We start from the raw sequence: 21,526 nt of genomic DNA, 5'->3' as shown, positions 1-21,526 counted from the left end.
AAGGTGCGCTGATGGCGGTTGCGTCCCAACCACTGGGCTCCTCGAACAACCAACGCGCCTAACCGTCACTCCTAACGGTCACTGCACGTGCGCAGAAGCCTCAGGGCGCATGCGCACTAGACCCGCCCCGCCCTGTGCGCGTGCTTCTGTCGGGGGTGGGGGGAGGGTGCTTCCTGGTGCTGTGCTCCAACTTCCGGGGCGCCGTTGGGCCAGGCGGGGCTGTGCCGGCTGCTGGCCCAGGGCAGAGTGCTAAGCGCTGAAGATCCGCTGGCGATGGTTCCTGGAGGAGGGCCCGGAAGGGCGGTGCTGCCCGGTGGCGGCCTTCACCGTCAGAGCCTGCTCATTTTCATTGTTTTGTGTTAAATTTTGATCTGTTCTCGTACATTTTGACAAATTTTATTAATCTTTTCAAAAATTGTAATGTTATTTTTTTCACTTGAAGTTTTTTCTATTTCATCAATTTATTTTTTTAACCACTAGTAATTTTTGTCCTTTTCTTATTTCAAATTTAGTTTGCTCTTTTCCCCCTTAGTTTCTTAGAGGGAAAGTTACTGACTTTACATGTGAGAAATTAATATAAATTTTCTAATTTAAATTTACTTTGATCACACCAAATTAATTTTGTTCTATTTTCGTGATAATAGCGAAAAGACTTTAGCTGAAGATCATTTCATTTATTTATCCTAGTTTTAGATGTGTATTATGATTTTTAATGTGTATTAATGTGATTTATTTTATTAATTTTATTAATGTGTATTTAATGTGTATTAATGTGATTTTTTAATGTGTATTTTAATGTGTATTTCATTAATAATCCTTTCTAGTGATATTTAATCATGATCAGAAATTTTTCTGTTACTAGGTGTATACAGATTAACAATTTTTACATGTCTTTGATCATTTGTACATTTTATTATTATGGAAGTTGATTGTTTTTAGGTTTTAAATTTATTTTTGACTTGAGGTGTATTTTGTCTGACATTGATATAACCACAGCAACTACGTAGGTGAACTGAGCATGATACATATTTTTATTCTATTACATTCAAACTAATTTTATTTACTTTTGAAGGATTTTGGGTTTTGTTTCTGCTTTTTTTTTTTTTTCTTTTTGTGGACAGCAAAATATAGGACAGCAAAATATAGGCTTCTATTTTTTTTGTCTCTGTTTTGGTTAACACATTTAAAGTAATTATTAAGATTGGGTTTCCCTTCCCTAAAATACAAAAAAAAAAAAAAAATTTTCTTGATTTGAACTCAGCTGTTATCATCAGAAGAGCTAGGGACCTTGTGGTTACTGTGAGTGATTCACTTTGGGGGAGTTCTGGTCCTTACTTTGAGCATTGCTTCCTGGGTGTAATGGGGAAGATGGTGCCCTGTTCAACCTCCTGGAGAAGCTTGTTGGCTGGCTTTCCTGTTCTCATCTTCATTGGATGCTCAGGACCTTGTCACTGAAGATGGCTGTGCTACTTTTTTGGGGAGCTCTGACCCTTACTTTGTTTTATTGTTGTTGTTTTTGTGTTTTTGTGTGTTTTAGGGAAGGGTCAACAGGGTGTTCAGAGTCTCACTACTAGATCAGACTTATTGTGATCTGCCTGTTTACAGCCTCCCAAGAGCTGGGATTATAGGTACATGCCACCCCCTACCAAGTCTCAGTTGCCTTCTCGGCATGCCACGGGGAAGGGCCGGCACGACTGACCCTTACTTTATTTTTTTGTTTTTTAGGTTTGTTTTGTTTTGTTTTCAGAACCCGGGATTGAACTCAGGCCCTTGCACTTGCCAGGCAAGCACTTATTCTATTGAGCTATCTCCCCAGCACTCTGATCCTTACTTCGAACATCACTTCCAAGGTCCAGTGCAGATCCCTCCACCTGCTGGTACAGAGCCTCCATCCTACTGGCACAGACTTTCTAGCTTCCTCTGCTGACCTCTTGGCTTTCCCAGCACAGATCCATGAAACAGACTTGCATGAGTCATTGTCATGGGTTCTAGGCCTCTGGTAAAATTGGGGTGGGGAGAATTTCCATGGGCTTTAGAGCTTCAGCTGGACTCACACAGGACACTACTATGGGATGCAGGCCCTCAGCTGGATTCCTTGGGTCTTCAATGTGCAGACAGATGACTTGCACTCTTTTGTATTTGACTCTTTGGGTGGCTATTATAATCCTATAAATTATGTGTCCTGTATGAAGCTGTTTCCTTTGCCCACCCTGACTACAACACTACCTTTCTCAAGGACAGCTTATAAAGTACATTAAAAGCCTTAAAATGTACCCATATTTATTCAGTGAAGCCATATACAGGAATCTCAATAATGTAAATATATATATTTGAAATGCCTTTCAGTTTGTTTTTATATTATAAATAATAATCTAGTCAGAAAAAGAATATGATTAAATTGTGTGTCATCTACATTATGGGATTTTACTACCTCTGACAATAAAGTTTCCTAAGGAATTTTTAAAACTGGGGGGAAAAAAAAGATTGGATTTGTTTCTGCCATCATGCTAAATGTTCTCCATGGACCCTTTCTAATTTTTGGGTCTCTATTGCTCTTTTCCTGACTAATTTTGGGTTAAATACTTTCAGTGTTCTATTTTATTAGGCTCTTAGTCCTATCAGGTTTTTATGGTTTCTTAGTGGTTTCTCTAGGGCTAGAAATATTCATCATTAACTTACCAAGGTCAGTTTACCATCAACACTGCACCAATTCATACCTTAATCTCCTTTTTTTTTTTTTTCTTCACAAAGCAGAATTCAGGTTTATAATGATGAATTGAAAATGTCAGTAAATGAGAGGTAAAAACAATAGCAAACAGAAGCAGCTCACACAGTGCTGCTTTTGCCCTGAAAGCAAGCAGTGCCCATGGAAAGCACAGAATGTGCTGGCCCTAAGGTAGGAGGTCAAGGGAGAAACCCTCGGGAGAACAGAGCAAGGCAGTACTTTGAGGTGGGCGTCGGGTTTGATGAGGGACTCTTGAGAGAAGAGAAGCAAAGTAATTTATCTGCATGAAGAAAAAAGTGGGAGAAGAAAAGCCAAACTCACAGATGAAAGTAGTGCTCAGAATCAGTGTGAGCTCTTGTAATATTTAAATGACAAAATGAAACAAAAAATGGGGATACCAATGAATGACCATTTTGTATCTGTATATTCAAAATAGGATAAATATACAGATACATTATCTTAATGAATAGAAAGATTTGTTCTAAAAGTGTTTGTAAATAGGATATCATGTCTGCATCTTGTACAACAAATAACCACTAAGAAAACAATATGCAATGTATTAATTATTGAAACTGTCCTACTAATTTGATTTGAAACTTGTCTCATTGCTATTTGTTTCTCAATAAAATTATGGAAAAAAAAAAAGAATCAGTGTGAGCAGCAGACCTGCAAAACAAAACCCATAGCCAGCAGGCCTCCAGGAAGGTCCATCATGGGCCACAGACACAACCACCAAAGGCTGCCACGGCCACTTACAGAAGGACACACAAGCAGAAGGTTAAAACAAATGTTGAGCTGAACCCCTATTTTTAGAATAGTAAAAGTTCTCCCCATAAAATCACTCCATTTTAGCACTGGGGTGGTCCTTCAAAGCAGGTGATAGACCCAGCCCCCTGTACAAATGAGAAAGAAGAAAACTCTCTAGTTAGCATGGTGACAGTCCTGTCTCTAGGGGCTTTCCCCCCACACTAAGTGGGGGTTTCTGTAACCTTTAAGGGAACAAGCACTTAAAAGCCACCATTGTTCTGCATGGACAAAGCAGAAAGAGACATCTCCAGATTTAAAGGGATCCAGTGTAGCATTAGAATTACAAGTGCCCTAGTGAACCACTCAGATTAGAAACAGAAGCAACATGACTGACATCCATGTTTTGTGATGTGAGAATCTTTTTTTTTTTGAGAATGTCTTTTACTATAATAATTTTTTTGTTATTTGAGCACCGATCATAGTTTGTGATCAGTTGCCTTTTCATATAATTGAAAGAGTGAAAAAAATCTTTATATTCACACTCTTTGTTATGCATTGATGGTTGTCTTTTTTTCTTAGACAGTTTTCAACCTGATATCATCACCTAACAGACAGCTGATGGAATTCCTTACAAAGGCATAAAAAGGAACCCATCTGCACTGTTGATAGGAATGTAGACTGGTACAACCACTATGGAAATCAGTGTGAAGATCTCTCAAAAAACTGGGATTCGAGGTCCCAATCAACCCAGTTATTCCCCTCCTAGATATTTTTCCAAATGAATTGAAAACATCATCATACCACAGTGATATATGTGTTCTCGGGGTGCACTGAGATACGGATTAAGACTGGGTATGGTGGTGCGCACCTATAATCCCAACACTTGGGAGGTTGAAAACAGGAGAATCACTACCAGTCTGATCTATGTAGTGAGACCCTGTACACCCAGTAGATCCTGTACTAAATACATAGAAAAATAAAAAATAAAACGAGATTCCATCTCAGTCCAGAAAGAATGGCCACTATGAAGAAACAGCCAATAACAAATAGCTGTCGGGGGTGGGGGAAGAACCCTTCTCCACTATTGGTGGGAGTAGAGGCTGGTGCAACGACTGTGGAAATCAGTGTGAAGATTCCTCAAAAAGTAGGATTAAAGGGCCCATTTAACACAGCTATTTCCCTGCTGGGAATCTTTCCAGAATACTTAAAAGCATCAAACCAGAGACTCATGCCCATTCATGTTTAATGCAGCAGTTTGCAATAGCTAAGCCTTGGAAGCAACTTAAATGCTCATCAGTGGAGGAACAACCAGGTAAAAAAGATGCAGTTCTCTTATATAGCAGAGTATTATTGAGCAATAAAGACAGAACTGGAAAAGTAGCGAGATGGATGGTCCTTGACCCCATAATCGGGCCAGCCAGATAGCTCAGCAGACTAAAATACCTGCTTAGGTACAGCGCAGCAGCCAGGGTTCAATTCCCCACATGCCATGCCAGCCCTGCCCCAGGGGGCATGCTGAGACAATTGAGACTGGGTGTTGTGGTGCATGCCTGTAACCCCAGCACTTGGGAGGCTGAAAACAGGAGGATCACTACAAGTTGGAGCTGTGTGGTGAGACCCTGGAGACCCTGTACTAAGTACAAAAAAAAGACAATGTACACAAACATAAATTCTAATGTATTAATTTTTTTTTTTTTTTTTTTTTTTTTTTGTGGAACCAGGGATTGAACTCAGGCCCTTGCGCTTGCCAGGCAAACGCTTATTCTGCTGAGCCATTCCCCCGGCCCTGTATTAATTATTGAAACTGTCCTATTAATCAGTTTTGAAACTGTCTCCTTGATATTTGCTTCTCAATAAAATAAAATTTTAAAAAACAAATATAAATTCTATATAATGAATGTTATCATAATGTATTCCTAAACTGTACTCGAATAAAATTTTAAAAATGAATACATCAATTTGTATTTTCAGCATAAAAAAATGTGGTTCTTGAATTCAATGGTATACTATTGTTATAAACTTGAATCATTGTACAAAAATGGACATACTTTGAGAACATAATGTTTTATTTTGTTTTGGTTTTTTTTTTTTTTTTTTTTTTTTGTGGTACTAGGGATTGAACTCAGGACCTTGTGCTTGCCAGGCAAGCACTTATTCCACCAAGCTATCTCCCTGGCCCAAGAATATAATGCTAAATGAAATAAATCAGATATACATTAAATATCATATGATTTCTTTTGTCTGAGAAACCCAAAAAATAATGAGCAAAATAAAGGTAGATGATAACATGTAGGGAAGTAAGGGTAGCCAGATAGCTCAGCAGACTAAAGCACCTGCTTAGGCAGAGTGCAGTGGCTGGAGTTCAATCCCCGATGTGCTGTGCCAGTCCCACCCATGCTCTGAGATGGAAATTGAGACAGGGCATGGTGGTACATGCCTGTAATCTCAGCGCTTTGGAGGCTGAAAACAGGAGGATCACTATGAGTCCACTCTATGTAGTAAGACCCTGTTAACCTTGCAGACCCTGTACCAACTACAAAAAAAAAAAAAAAAGATTTAGGGAAGTAGATCTTTCTAAAAGTTGAAAGACATCAAAAGATGGAGAGAAGAAAAGAGATGGAGACAGCAAGAAGGGAAGGGTGAAAGGAGGGATGAAAATAAGAATTAAGATGTGTTACATACATGTGCTAATTCAAAATGAGGGATATAAACTTTGTGTATCACCAAAATATACTAATAAAAATAATAACTTTGAGGTCCATTCAAGAAGCAGCTCTGGCCAGCAACATAGCTCAGTGGACTAAATACCTGCTTAGGCAAGCACAGGGAATGGGGTTCCATCCCCAGTAGTACATGTCACACCAGCCTCACACCTTCGGCACGCTAAGCCAGCCACCAAGACCTGGCGTGGTGACACACACCTGTAACCCCAGTGCTGAGGAGGCTGAGACAGGAGAATCACTATGAGTCCAAGCTGCATAGTGAGACCCTGTACCAAATACATTTTTAAAAAGCAGCTAAATGAAGTGTGTGAAAAAACAAACATGGGAAGAAAAAATTTAACCATAAGCTTATGCTGTGAAGATGCTGATGCATTCTGCTATTTTGTGGATGAAAAGGCTGTCTGGTTAGTGCTTCTCACTTGTTATTCACAGAAACAGAAGAATGATTTAATATTTATTTATTATAATAAAACAAAAAGCTACAAAAAGCCAAAAATACCAAGAACCTCAAGAGTATCTCTACATCATTGTAGGTCGTTGTGATATTTGAGTCCTTCCCTGACGTCCTGCTGGTCTTCCTTTTGTTCTCCAGTTCACTGAATGTAAGATTAAGACATGAAACACCCTCCTTAGCCCCATGCTCCAGGTGTTTCTTGAGTATCTGCAACCTGGGGAAGACCTGGCAGCAGCCCATGCACCTAAAGCCACTATACAGGTCCTCTGGCCCTGCAGGTGTTTGGGCACTGGGACCTCCTTCCTGGGCCAGATCCTCAGGTGGCTTCTCAGCCACTTCACTTTCCTCCTGCCATCCAATGTCCAAGCCGTCCTCACCATCAGTTTGGATACCTGCTAGGGGCACAGGAGGAGGGCTGGTTCTTGAAGGGATCCTCTCAGGACAGGTAATTGTTCCTATTCTCATCATCTTAGGGGGAGGCTCCAGATCTTCTGTGTCCTCCAGAGCAGCCACACCCCTTTTTACTAAAACAGGTTTGTAATAGACATTCATTATTCTTTTCTTTCCAGTAGATACTGAAGACATGGAGGGGTTACTGGCCGAGGAAGAAGCTACATGAGAATGTGGTGTGAAGGAGGAATTCTCTGTCTCCATCACATCTTGATTTAGAAGCACCGTGGATGACCCAAGACCTGGAACATATTTAGGTAATGAATTGGTAGCTAGAAAAGAAAGCTTTAAAAATAAGAAGCTGGAATGGCCCTGAGAATGTCCTTGAGTTGGGGTACATAGGTTATCTGTGATATTCAGAATTCTATGTGTGGTATGTGGTGTGTTATTGGTGTGCATTTATGCCTATCTGGAAAATGGGTGTGGGAGATGTATTCTGATGTCCATTTGGTGAATGCTTTTGGTACTGGCAAAATCAGATAGGAATGAGTGTCTGTATGTGTATGATACTGGATGACAGCACGTGTGACTCATTGTGTGAGTGGTGAATGTTGATGAAGGTATAATAGCAGTCTTACTCGTTAGAGGAACTGTTAGTGTCCTCAGCACATGCAGCTCCTTGAAAGGCTGAAGGCATAGTGGAAGATGGGGTCTTGGGGGTCAGAGAAGCAAATATTAAAAGGGCTCAAGAGTGTCTAGGATTTGGTTTACCAGTAGCATGGAGTTGAACAGGTATCCATGTGAGGTGATGTGACCTTATTTATCAGAGTAGGGCACATAATGGTGAATCTGAGAATGTTTTCAGAAATGCAGTGTAAGGTGCACCAATTAATGACAGTAGTAACTGGGACAATGAGAAGAGGTAGTTGTGAGGCAGAAAGGGAAAGAGGAGGAGAAACAGGCCTGTACTTAGTATAAAGAGTGGGACATGTGAGTGTGAGCTGCGTGTGCACAGATCTGAGCGGGGAGGCTCCGATCCCATCCCCTGCACTTCTCCACAGAGCACGCTGCCTCACCCACATAGGCCTCTGCGTTCACATGGACATGTGAGCTGAGGAACATTGCCCTTCTCTGGAAGGCAGATTTCCTCTGTCTCCCCGTAGCACTCAGTCTTCCTCCCTCTTCCCTGAGGCCCTGCCCTGGCTGTGAGGGAAAGGCGAAGGGAGTAGGGTCAGGAGGCTGCTGAGTTGCACGTCCTCCATGCTCCGGTCACCTTTGCATGTGTCTTACCATCCTGGTCCACAAGAGTGCATGAGCTGGGAGAAGAAATGCAGGGCAACTGTTCTGAGGCTGAGAAGGTCTCTCCTGCATCCAGACAGGATGGAACCACCTCATATGTCCCAGGCTCCTCCTCTGAGGAGTGTTGCAATTCTGGAGCATGAGAAAAACAACAATAATAAACGTATTGATACACAGCATCATGTACGTTCTCTGTCATTCCAAAGCAGACGTGTTTCTGGCATTGTTACCACCCGTGGTAATTCCTCACACAAAATGAAAGTAAATAACAAGTATTAAAACTGTATATGTGGTGGGTATCACTGTGATTAGGTGCTGTGTATATATTTTGGAGAGGTACACAGAATTTGGGAAACTCGGCTATGCCTAAAATATGATATACATTCACTAAGATATTACTATTACTACTACAATAATTATTGCTCAATTTCCTCCTAATGAATTGTACAAATAAAGACAAATGTGTGCAAGTTTCATGAAAAAATGTGTATGTTGACTCTTTTATTTTGGTGAATGTAATACACAGAGGTGTTGGTGTGACTATGGATGGATGATGGCTAGCTGCATACAAAGATAAAAAGCATTAGATGGTATTATGTCTTCTAATTAGATATCCTCCCAAAGCCTCATGCCACCAAGGGTGGGAAGTTTCTAATGTGGCTGGATTAGGTTTTGTGAATATAGATTAAGGGTGTGAAGCTGGAATAACAGAGGTAGGTAATTGAGGGCCCACCTCAGGTAAGGGTAGCATCAATCAGTAGATACACTCTGAATGGAATATGTAAGGGAGTCAAGGAAGGCAGGTCTGCTGCTGCCGCTGCTGCTGCTGTTGCTTGCTGCTTGCTGCTTCACTGTCTTCTGCCTGTTTGCCATGGACTCTTTCTCCTCTGGGATGCCCCTCTACCATGTCACCCTGCTTTACATTCATTGGACAATGAGTGGAAACATCTACAAGCTGGAATCCAATATAACACTTTCCTCCTTTAACTTTGGGTGTCTGGTATTTTGTTTCAAACAAATGTTTCTCTGGGGAACTGGGCATGGTACTGCTTAGTATTCAAATGAAGACTTCATTTTTATACTTTTCTGCTGGATGGTTAAGACCAAGATAAAGCAAGTCCTATATAACAAGAAATGTAACTTTTGTATCTGATAAGGTAAAGCCATATTAATTTGCTTAGCTGTAAAAGGCTCAAGTCAACAACTTCTGTCATTGCCAGTCCTATAGATAACCCACTACTATTATAGAATACTGCACTATATTGGAATATTTTGCTGAATTCATGCACCTACAATATTTAAATGACAATGGAATACCCTTTTCTGACAAAACTAAACAAGAAAAGGGATACAAATGAACGACTATTTTGTATCTGCATATTCAAAATAGTTAGGATAGATATACAGCTACTTTCTCTTAATTCAATGAATAGAAAGATTTGTACTAATAGTGTTTGTGGACAGGATATCATGTCTGCATGCTGTACAATGAATAACCACTAAGACAACAATATGCAATGTATTAAGTATTGAAACTGTTCTACTAATCGGTTTTGAAACTATCTCATTTCTATTTGTTTCCCAATAAAATTGGTTTTGTTTGTTTGTTTGTTTGTTTGGCAGAACCAGGGATTGAACTCAGGCCCTTGCGCTTGCCAGGCAAGCACTTATTCTACTGAGCCATCTCCCTGGCCCAATAAAATTGTTAAAAAAAAAAATGAAGACTGCATAGAACTGATCCAAATTCAACTTTCAGGAATGAGCTTCCAATTTCTCTTGGATCTTTGACCTTCCTATGCATATCCTTTAGGAGATAGAGGACATAGGAAAAATGAATATGGTGACTTGTGGAAACTGATCCTGGGCAGACTTGGGAGAGAACTGGTCATTTATTCAGTTGTTAACCAAAAAGGCTCAGTCCACTACTAAGCCTGACTCTGTCCTACCTCTGTCCAGCACACACCTTTTGTAACAAGCTTGTCTGTACAATCGGAGCAGAGTAATCAAGACTTTATAGCTGAAATCACTGATTCCACTCACCTCATCTCCTTCCTTATTTCTCCCCAGGCACCTTGTCCAATGTCCAAAACATCTCAGGAATATTTTTCCATCCTGAACAGTGATGTCTTTTTTTTTTTTTTTTTTTGTATTTTTTAGGGAAGTGTCTACAGGGTGTTCAGGGTCTCACTACCAGACCGGACTCATAGTGATCCGCCTGTCTACAGCCGCCAAGATCTGGGATTACAGGCATATGCCACCATGCCCAGTCTCAATTGCTGTCTCAGCATGCCCCAGGGGTGGGGCTGGCACAGCAGGCCTGGGGATCGAACCCCCCAGCCCCTGCCCCTGCATGTAGGAGCTTTAATCTGCTGAGCTATTTGGCCGGCCCTGAACAGTGATGTTCTGCCTGGAAGTGCTACACTTCAGTGTTCTGTGTTTCTACAGAGATCCAGCCCTTAAAGGACATTATTCCTTTGAACCTGGTAAGGTGTCTTACATTGTTTCATATTCTTCTACATATTTCATACTTTCATTATCTGCATCTTACATCCTAGAGATGTACAACCTCAAATGAATGACGTGATGAACTTTTATGTTTAAAGAAATCAAATATTCGTGGCCTGATGATGTCCTGTTCCTGTTCAAAATATGAACCAAGCTCACCCTCCATGAAGTAATGGTCTAAAGTTATCAAAATCACAGGCTGGGGATAGAGCTCAATGGCATAAGGGCCTGCCTGGCAAGCACAATGTCCTAAGTTTGATCCCCTGTACTAAATAAAGTTACCAAGATCTCTCATAAATGTGTCAAGCTTGGATCTTATGCACATACTGCTATAAGTAGTATGTGGTGGGCCTGGAGAGATAGCTCAGTAGAATACGCGCTTGCCTGGCAAGCACAGGGTCCTGAGTTCAAATCCCCAGTACCAAAAAAAAAGCCAGTCCTGGGAAGGCAGTAGTATGTGGTGATGCAGTATGTGTCCTGAATGTCATATTACTACATATTGGTTAAAATTAGGGGATAAGGTGGCTATCTGATGGCTATGTATGTGCATACAGGAGAAGTTCTGTTTGAATGGGAATGACACTGTGGTTTGTGTCTCTTAGTTTGATGCATATCTCTGTGCAGTATGAATGTGATTAATGGTGTGTGTATGTACATGCGTGTGTGTGTGTGTGTGTGTGTGTGTGTGTGTTTACATGACCTCTGTCATTTAGCTGTATGGTTAGGTTAGGGAAAATATTCTCTGGGCCATTAGATCAATTAGTTTATTTGAGAAATCTAAAGAAATAAAGATCATGAGAATGCCAAAATCAAAGACTTTGAAAAGATATATGAAACAACTCAGGAAGGGCTGGGGAGATAGCTCAGTAGAATAAGCATTTGTCTGGCAAGTGCAGGGTCCTGAGTTCAATTCCCGGTACCACAAACAAAACAAAACATCTCAGGTTACTGTGACGATTATAATAAGTTAAATGAGCATGAATATGTGTATATTACAAAACAAGAGAAAATTGAGTCATGAATTGATTAACATGAAAATATAGCAGAAGTGTGATAATATAGCCAGCAAGCAAAATTGCATTAATTTAGCAAAATATCACCTTACTCTTCCCATAATTAATACAACCCTCATGCCCAGAAAAGTATAGTCCATGAATAAATTCTTTTTCTTCATGGATTATATGTATTAATGATAGTATATGCACTATAATCACATGCCACATTGATAATATTCAAAAACATGAGGACGAATGGAAAAGACCCAGACAAACAGTATATATTTTGTAACTGTATTTATACGAACTTAGGAAAAAAACAAGATAATGGAGATATGGTCACCTAGAAGTCAGAATAATTGTTACTATTTGCATAATCTAGTAAAAACATGAGAATATGGGATTCACGTGCACTTGGGAGATTATAAGGAATGAGGGAAGCAGGTGCAGTGCACATGGGTCTGTGTCAGAACACCTGGGAGAGTACTGGTAGAACAACACACGGATGTGCCATGTTCTTGGGTTGGGTATCACTTTAATCTGTCTCAAGGCAGATCTTTTTTTTTTTTAAATCAATTTTTTAAAAAATTTTTATTTTGTGTGTGTGTGTGTGTGTGTGTGTGTGTGGCCAGCTCAGCCCACCAGGGGGCGGGGTTGGCTGGCATGTGGTGCTGGGGAATTGAACCATGGTCCCTGTGCTTTGCTGAGCTTGTTTTAAGTAGGTGCTTTAGACCACTGAGCCAACTCACCAGCCCCAAGGCAGATCTTTTGAGGCTTCTATTATGCTGGGCTTCTCTTAAGCCATTAGTGCCTTTGTGCCTTCCAGTCTCTGGTGCTCTGCCCTGGCTCACACTGTTCCCAGGCAACACTGATCAACCTTGTTTCCCCTCAGTCACTCTCCACCATTTCTGTGCAGAATCCAAATGTAGGATGATTTTGTGCTTCCTACAGTCCTCTCATGTGCTTTCCTTTTGACTTTGTTGTTTCTAGTGCTGATGATTTTAACTTTCCTTCTGGTTGAGCAGCCTTGTATCAACTGGTGTTCAGAAGCATTCATCTCAGTTCTGGGATATGCATAGACCACAGCTTCCCTTTGCACCCCATTCAACAGTGCCTCCTTACCTGCATCCAGGAATGGGCCTCGGCAGGGGAAGTCCCCCAAAGATGAAGAAGAAGTATCCTCCACCTGGTGGTCTTGGGCTGGGGCCAGTACCTCGGCCCTACTCAGCAGAACATTTTGGAAATCCAACTTTCCTGAAAAGTCAAATAAAAGTTAAAGAGAGAAAGTTCTATTTTGGTGTTTATGTGTATTTATCCAACGTCAAGCAAATAACGTGTCAACAATTTGCCATGTTCACTAACTACACATTCCCTCCATTCTCAAAGATAAACAATACAGCTCCTATTAGTAAAATTTTAAATGAAGAGCAACATTTATTCTGTCACTACTTATTACAGATCATTGCCTCTGCAATTTGTCATTGGTGGACAGCCTGCCTGTTTCCAACTTTCACCTTGGACAGACCACTGTAATTAGCTCTGATCTTGCGATTACTTTCCTACAGAGGAAAGTGAGAAGTTGCATTTGCCACTTCTATGGCCATAGACACCTCTGTAACTCTCCACGCATTTTTCTTTTCCACTTCACTGGGATACTGATAACCCTGAGTCTCTGTGAACACTGCATGTTAATGATGATGTTTTCTTCAGCTCCAATCCATGAATTAATTCATAGAAAGCAGTTGTCCTGTTGACCTGCACATCCACTCTAGGCATACATAAGCAGGCAATAGATTCCATGTGCAGTAGTTACTAGAGCTTGGTCTCCTCTGAAGAAGTCAGGTTGTAAGCTATGATGGGGAGGCAAATACTTAGACTTTGTATCTGGTGGATAATTATGTTAGTATTATTTATAGTTATGATAGTATTTGTTATGCCCTGGTCTATTTGTTCTGGTTCTGGTTTGGTTTTTTTGTTTTGTTTTGTTTTTATTATTATTATTATTTTTTTTTTTTTGGTGGTACTAGGGATCAACTCAGGACCTTGCACTTGACAGGCAAGTACTTATTCCACTGAGCTATCTCCCTGGCCCTATTTTTGTACTTTGTGTGTTTTCTGTGCCTATGAATAAGTACGAGTACATACTTTGCATTTTCATGGTTTGTAACTGACATGTTTCACTCTGTGCTGATGTAATCAAAGATAAAATAATGACAAACTCCCTCTCCACGCCTCTCTATACAAAAGACCTTGAAAAAATACACAAACCTGAAAATCTGTTGGAAGAATCAGACTGTTCTCAGAATGTGACCCACTCATCAAAATGTGAGGTTTGGCTCCAATCAGCCTCTCTCACAACTGAACAAGGTCTTCTCTCATAGGAGCTGGGCTCTTTACTGTTACCCTCCAATGTAACACAGCTATCAGTTTACAGTTTTTCAACGGAGTCCAATTTTATCTCTTTAAGTCATAATTCATGGCTAAAATGTGTGTCAGTGAGTGTGTGCACATATGTTTGTGTGTGGGTTTCTTACATTTCACAAAGAAGTCCGGAGAGACACTGTTATAGTCTGAGCCAAAACTAGATTTGTCACTATTAGCTAAATAATTATTTGTAACTTTATAGTCATTCCTTGCACACATGTTTATACTGTTAAAAAAAATTTCATAAACCAGTTTCTTCAAGAGAGAAAAAGTACTGTTAAAACTTAAAATTTCCTTTACTTCAGCAATACACGTAGAAAGAAGTCAAAGGACTAAAAACACATTTTTAGCAGGGAAAAAAAAAAGACAGGGCTAGGGAGATAGCTCAGTGGCATAAGCGCCTGCATCCTGAGTTTGACCCCCAGGACAGAAAGAAAAAAAAAAAAAAGAGTCTGGACTATGTATGTGACAGAATGAACCAGCCCTAAGGAACAGCAACAATATCAGGGTCATCTGAGCCTTCCCTTACTCCCAGATCACATGAACTCTCAGGAAGACACACATACCCTCTCCTTCTCTTTTTCACTCACTTCTCTTCTCCTTCATCTTTCTCACTACTGCCCCTGTACCACAAGCTAGCAACTCACTCTTTTCCATTTTTAAATGGAAACTCCTGGTTTCCCATTCCCCAAGAATATGCTAACTCATACCTCTTCTACATTTTGAGTTTTTCGCAGGCTTTTGTAAGAGCTTCCTCTCCAAGTGTTTCTTCTTTTCTTTATGCTTCATAGTTCAACTCCTTGGAGGATTACTAATGTCAGGTAAGATTCTATCTGACACTGCTCTCAGAGAATCATTAATGATGTTCAGGAATGAAATTTATACACCTACAAACAACAAATAACATAAGACACTATCTGTTCACCAGATCGCCGTCCTATACAATGCTGGGGTATGGCACCACGGTTGGTGTGATACCAGCTATCACTGAGGTCACAGCAGTGTTCTGTGACCTACTAATGACATCAGAGAGTTCCAAGGCCCAGCCAGTATTCACTGCAGGATTGCTAAATCTACTCCCTAAATTGAGCTGTCATTAACTTGCACTTGCATATCTTGTACTTAATTCCAAATTGTAAAGACATGATATTGATGAAACAAAGGAAATCCTTTGATGTGTCTAGTCACACAACACCTCTAAATCTCCAAAGTCTGAGGATATGGTAGTATCAGAGAGGAATAGAAAAACAGTAAATGTCACATTGTAGTGATATTATTTAAATTATCTGGAAACATATCAAATGCATATTATAATACTGGTGTAGATTTGAAAGAACCTCATAAATCTAAACCATTCTTCCCTTTACTGAATATTTCTTGCTACTAGGAACATTCTCATGTATCTTTCCAAACCAACCTGTTTCCTTTGCCAGTCCTCTTCATCTCTTCCATGTCAGTTGCAAGTCACTTTTAACTACACACAAACAGTAGTCTTCATTGGGAATTCATTCTTAGGGCTGATAGTCTCTCTCCATGCCTGTGTCCCAGCCTCATCTGTCTTTTGGAACATCCATGTGCTATACAATTGTTATGGTTTGTGTCTAGTTGTCCCCTGAAAGCCCCATGCAGTCATGGGGCAGACTTCTAGAGTTTGTGATTAATTCATGATCCAGTGCTGGGATTATGGGTGTGAGTACTGTACCCAGCCTGGGGCAGACAGCCTGAATGCAACATAAGGGAGACAGACTTGCTCTCTGCCGCCATTGTTGCCACTGCTCCTGTCCTTTTGCTCTCTGTTCTTTGCTGCTGCCATGAAAGGTTGTTCTGTGCCATGTGCTGCTCTGCCTTGGAGCCAGCTGAGTATGGATTGAAACCTCCGATAACTGTGCATTAAATACACCTTTCCTTCCTTCATTTTGGATATCAAGTATTTGTCCCAGCAACAAGAGAAGAATAACTGAGACAACAATTTAAACTGAGACACCTTTGTTTTACATCTTGTTGTATGTAGAACTTACATCTTTTATTTTATTTTATTTTATTTTATTTTATTTTATTTTAGAACTTACATCTTTTAAGGTCAAACTGTGTTTCTTCTGTGGTAATTACATTGAGACACAGGCAACGATTTATCTTCCTTCTGCATCCTTCATTCCATCAGCCCTTCTGTGGTTCTCATTTTCTATGGGCAGAAAGTCCTGGGTTTCACAAGCTGCCAACAATCCTTCTCTCTTCTTCACTGTCTTCAGCCAGTGTCACTCTAACTCTCCTTGCACTGTCACATCACCATTTGGTGACCCATATAATCCAGGATAATCTTCCTACCTCAGTCCTAAAGAACTTCATCCTATCTGCATTTTTCTTTAGCTATAATACAAAGTATCATATTCATCGAGTCTGGAGAATGGGAGATGGATGTTTTTTGAGCAATAGGAGAGAAAGTGTAATTGTGGCCTATCCTACCAAGATAGTCAGAGTCAGAGAATACTTCGATAGCAAAAATCAGCAGTATACAAATAGAGAGTTTGAGAGTAGCCTGGGCTACATAGTCAGTTCATGGCCAGCCTGAACTACTCTCTATACATCTAATGCTAGATACCCTAAGAACATAAATAAAACTTTGTCAACAACAGTAAAGAAGAATTCAAAGAAAGGATAATAAGTCATTGTAAATAAGTATGAAGAATTTGGAGCTGTGAAAATAAAGGTTCTAAAATATAGGCAGCAGATTTCTTATAAGTGGCTTTCAAAGGGGCTGGCAAGACAGCTCAGTTGAATAAGCACTTGCCTGGCAAGCGAAAAGACTTGAGTTTAATCCCCAGTTCCTAAAAAAAAAAAAAAAAAAAAAAAAAAAAAAGTGGCTTTCAACAGTTTGAGATAAGGGGCCAGCCAAATAGCTCAGCAGATTAAAGTGCCTGCAAGCAGGCGCAGGGGCCAGGGGTTCCTTCCCCGGGCTTGCCGTGTTGGCCCCACCCGCCTCTGCCTATGAGACGGGGCATGGTGGTGTGTGCCTGTAATTCCAGATCTTGGGAGGTGGATCACTACGAGTCCGATCTAGTAGTGAGACCCTGAACACCCTGTAGACCCTTCCCTAAAATAAAATAAAATAAAAACAGTTTGAGATAAGATCACTGTGTATATATTTTCATAACAGTTTTTAACACTTAGGGATAGTTGAATTCTGTCAGAGGTCTTTTCTGCACTGTTAAGATGATTATGTGATTTCTTTTTTGCACTTCTATTTATTCATTTACATAAGTTGACCCACCCTTGCATGACTCAGCAAAATCACACTTACCTTGATGTGTGACCTTTTAATGTTTTGTTTTATTTGCTTACAGATATTTTTGTGAGAACATTTACAACTGCGTTCATTAATAATATTAGCCTGTAATCTTATTTTTGTTGTTGCTGTTGAGTCTTTGTCCTGTTTTGGTATCATAATAATGCTAGATTCAAGAAATGATACCAACAATGTTTTTTCCTTTGAATTTCATAGAAGAGTTTGAATATTGGCAATAGTACTTTCCTGATGTCATGATAACATATAGTTCTTAGTAAGTCAGCTTCTGGGCTTTTGTTTAGTAGGACAGATTTTATTATTGCTTCAATTTGATCTTTCAGAATTGATGGAGATATAAGATACTTCCATGATGAAGAACACCTGAGGAAATTCATGAACACCAAATCAGCACTCCAGAATGTTCTGAAGAACATTCAACAAGGATATAACAAGGACTACAATGCCATGAATCCCAACAGAAGAAATATACCACACAAGAAGAATGTTAAATGGGAGGGAAGAATCATTAACAGAAAAATAACTTGACAAACATAAGTCAGTACATATCAGCTATAACACTGATGTGGTCAGTTCACCAATTAAAGGAAAAGGACTGGAAGAAAGGATCAAGAACCAGGATCCAACAATATGCTGCATACAAAAAGCACATTTAATTTAAAAAAAATTCATGAACTTGTTTGTCTTAAAGAGTAAAAACAAAAGCAAAGACCAATAGCAAAAACAAAGAAACAATAGCATACAACAATACATATGGTACAGAATTTCAAAATAAGAGTAACAACTTTTTATTACTAAAATGGTTGTTATATTACATACTTTTACCAGCAAATCTGTTGCTGAGATTAGCTGATATAGGTATGTAAGATTGGTCAAAAAATTAAACATTAACACTTGCTTTTAATAAGCCTCAATTTTTCTTTCTTTTTTTTATTTTATTTTAATTTTTTTTTTTTTTGGTTTATCTTGAAGAGAGTCATAACCTTTCAAGAACTTAGGATGACTTTGGGCATGCCAAAACACAGGAGAGAGGGGTGTGGGGAGATAGCTCAGTAGAATACGCACCTGCCTGGCAAGTGCAGGGTCCTGAGTTCAATCCCTAGTTTCGAGGAAAAAAGTGAAAATAAACAAGCATCAGGAGTGAAAGGCAATCTCAATCCTCCAGGCTACCCAGAACAAATCCAGGAGACAAGGACATATAAGATCTTGGAAATCACACACATTATTTCTGAAATGATAGCAACAGAAGTAAAGAAACAAGTCCATCAGGTTATATAAGAAATAAGATCAGATATAGTCTCTTAAGTCAAAAAAAGATGACAATAGTCATGAAAGCATTGCTCAGCACAGCTAAAGAAGAAATAGATTTTTTTAAAAACAGAGAATAGAAAAATGATGGAAACGCTGAATGAACAATACAGGAAACAATTAGAATGCATGAAACAGATTCAAACAGATATCCACAAAATTAAGAATTCCATTAAAAGCTGGCAAAACCGCTTCGATGGAACTGAAGGTATACTTTCAGACCTCAAAGACAGTGGTGCAGCTATTGAATGTAAAAGAACAGGTCTCTTAAAACTAACAAGGAACAAGGAAATAACAACTCAGCAGCTACTAGATGGTGGAAATAAAAATAATATAAGAATAGGTGTCAATGAAACAGTAGAAGACAGCGGTAATGACATAAAAAGACTATTTGCAGAAGTACTACAAGAAAATTTTCCAAACATGAAAAAACAATCTGAAGCACAGTAAGTGAGGCACACAGAACTCCACATATGCATAGTCAAAATAAATCTATGCCTAGACACATAATAATGAAGATCTCAGAAATTCAGCAAAAGCATATAATATTAAAAGCTGCTAGAGAAACACCTACAATGGAAAGCCCATCAGAATCATAGTGAAGATTTCTCCTCACAAACTATCAAATCAGGAAGACCTTGGAGTGAAGTATTTCAGGTCCTGAAAGGAAATAACTTCCAACCCAGATTGATGGACCCTGCAACACTATCTATCAAATTCAATGGCAAGGTAACATCTTTTCATGACAAAGAACAGCTGAAGAAATTTATGACCACCAGACCAACGCTACAAGTACTGACAGATATTCTAGAAAGAGAGAGAAACCGAAAGGAACCACCAAACAGAGCAAGCACTTAAAAACAGGGGAAAAGTACAGAACTTACAGAAGGGAAAAAAGCATGACAAAGATAAGATGATACATATCAGTTATAAGCATCAATGTAAATGGTCTCAATTCACCAATCAACAGAAACAGACTTGCAGAATAGATTAACAAACAAAATCCAACAATAAACTGTTTACAAGAAACACATTTAACTCAAAAGGAAATTCACAGACTGAAAGTCAAAGGATAGAAAATAATCCTGCAGGCCACAGGAAACCAGAAAAAAGCAGGGGTGGCTATTCTGGTTGCTGACAATACCAGCTTAAAACTAAAAATCATTCAAAGAGATAAAAAAGATCACTACAAACTTGTTAAGGGAAAACTGCAAGAGGAAGAGATAACAATGTAGGAGGACTCACCTACATAAGACAAATTTTAACAGACATAAAAAACCAAATGAGCAATAATACAATTGTAATGAGGAACTTTAACATGCCACTGTCAGGTCTGGTCTGATAGCTCAGCGGACTAAAGTGTCTGCTTAGGCAGAGCACAGCAGCTGGGGTTCGATCCCGCCCATGGGACAGTGAGACAGTGATTGAGACGGGGCGTGGTGGTGCATGCCTATAATCCCAGCACTTGGGAGGCTGAAAACAGAAGAATGACTACAAGTACGATGTACATAGTGAGACCCTGTAGACTCTGTCCTAAATACAGAAAAAAAAATCAAGGGCCTGAGTTCAATCCCAGGTTCCACAAAAAAAGAGAAAGAAAGAAAGAAAGAAAGAAAGAAAGAAAGAAAGAAAGAAAGAAAGAAAGAAAGAAAGAAAGAAAGAAGAAATGCCACCGTCACAAAGAGATAGATAGGCAAAAAATGAGCAAAGAAATAACAGAACTAACCAAACTTGTGAAGAAATGGACTTAGTAAACCTATATAGATTTTTTTCACCCAACAACAATTGAATATACATTCTTCTCAGCTACACATGGGATGTTCTCCAAAATAGACCATAGACTAGCACATAGAGCATGCTTAAGTAAATGCACACTTAAGTAAATGCAAAGGATATACATACTATCTGACCATAGTGCAATGAAACTAGAAATTATTGACAAAAGAAAGCACAAAAAAAACCACAACAACACCATAAACACATGGAAATTAAATAACAACTTCCTAAAAACAACAGGAGGTGACAGATGAAATTAAAGAAATTAAAAACTATTTATAATCAATGAAAATACATATACAACTTACCAGAACCTGTGAGATACAATGAAAGCTGTCTTAAGAGAAAAATTTTTTCATAGCAGTAAATCCACACATTAGGAAAACAGAACAAGCCTAAATAAATGACCACATGTTGCACTTCAAGCTCCTAGGAAAAGAAAAGCAAGTCAAGTTCAAAGCCCAAAGAAGGGAGGAAATTATAAAGATTAGAGCAGAAATTAATGCAATGGAGACAAAGAGAACAATACAAAGAATTAATAAATCATAAAGCTGGTTCTGGGCCACAGAGGTAGCCCAGATAGCCCAGAATGTGTATACATATGTTGTTGGGGAGAACACTCTGTACATGTCTACTAAGTCCATTTATTCAGAAGTTTGTCTCAGTTCTGCTCCCACTTGTTAATTTTTTGTCTAGTTGACTTATCTCTTTGAGATAATGGGGTGTTAAAGTCCCCTGTTAAGATTGTGTTATTGGTGTCATGACATGCCAGTTGCTGCTATGATGTCTCTCAGGTAGGTGGATGTTCAAGAAGAAGGGGGTGGTGAAGGAAAGCAAGAGACAGGAAAAGGAATATTGTGGGACTGTCCTGCTTCAAGG

General features: G+C 39.4%; 1 protein-coding gene across 1 annotated transcript; it reads right to left on the bottom strand.

Annotated features, from left to right (window-relative positions):
* Window positions 1–249: 249 nt before the first annotated feature.
* On the bottom strand, window positions 250–15,051 carry LOC111816362 (protein FAM170A-like). Its single transcript, XM_023713362.1, has 5 exons — window positions 14,973–15,051; window positions 12,961–13,092; window positions 8,330–8,470; window positions 6,695–7,341; window positions 250–336 (listed from the first exon to the last, which is right to left on the bottom strand). The coding sequence occupies exons 1-5, from the start codon at window positions 15,049–15,051 to the stop codon at window positions 250–252; spliced, it is 1,086 nt and encodes a 361-aa protein (XP_023569130.1).
* Window positions 15,052–21,526: the final 6,475 nt, after the last annotated feature.

This window comes from Octodon degus, unplaced genomic scaffold (assembly GCF_000260255.1).
Source record: "Octodon degus isolate 3935 unplaced genomic scaffold, OctDeg1.0 scaffold00031, whole genome shotgun sequence".
In the NCBI taxonomy this organism is placed as follows: Eukaryota; Metazoa; Chordata; class Mammalia; order Rodentia; family Octodontidae; genus Octodon; species Octodon degus.
Note: the sequence above shows the minus strand (reverse complement) of the source record. Positions and strands in the feature narration are given on the sequence as shown.

Bases quoted from the DNA above. Each gene is read 5' to 3' on its own strand.
- LOC111816362 (XM_023713362.1), bottom strand. From the start codon at position 15,051: ATGAAGCATAAAGAAAAGAAGAAACACTTGGAGAGGAAGCTCTTACAA. The intron at 7,342-8,329 runs GTAAGACACATG...AATATGTTCCAG, and splicing joins CACTCTTGTGGACCAGGATG to GTCTTGGGTCATCCACGGTG. The intron at 337-6,694 runs GTATTTTTGGCT...GAAAATGAGCAG, and splicing joins AGATACTCTTGAGGTTCTTG to GCTCTGACGGTGAAGGCCGC.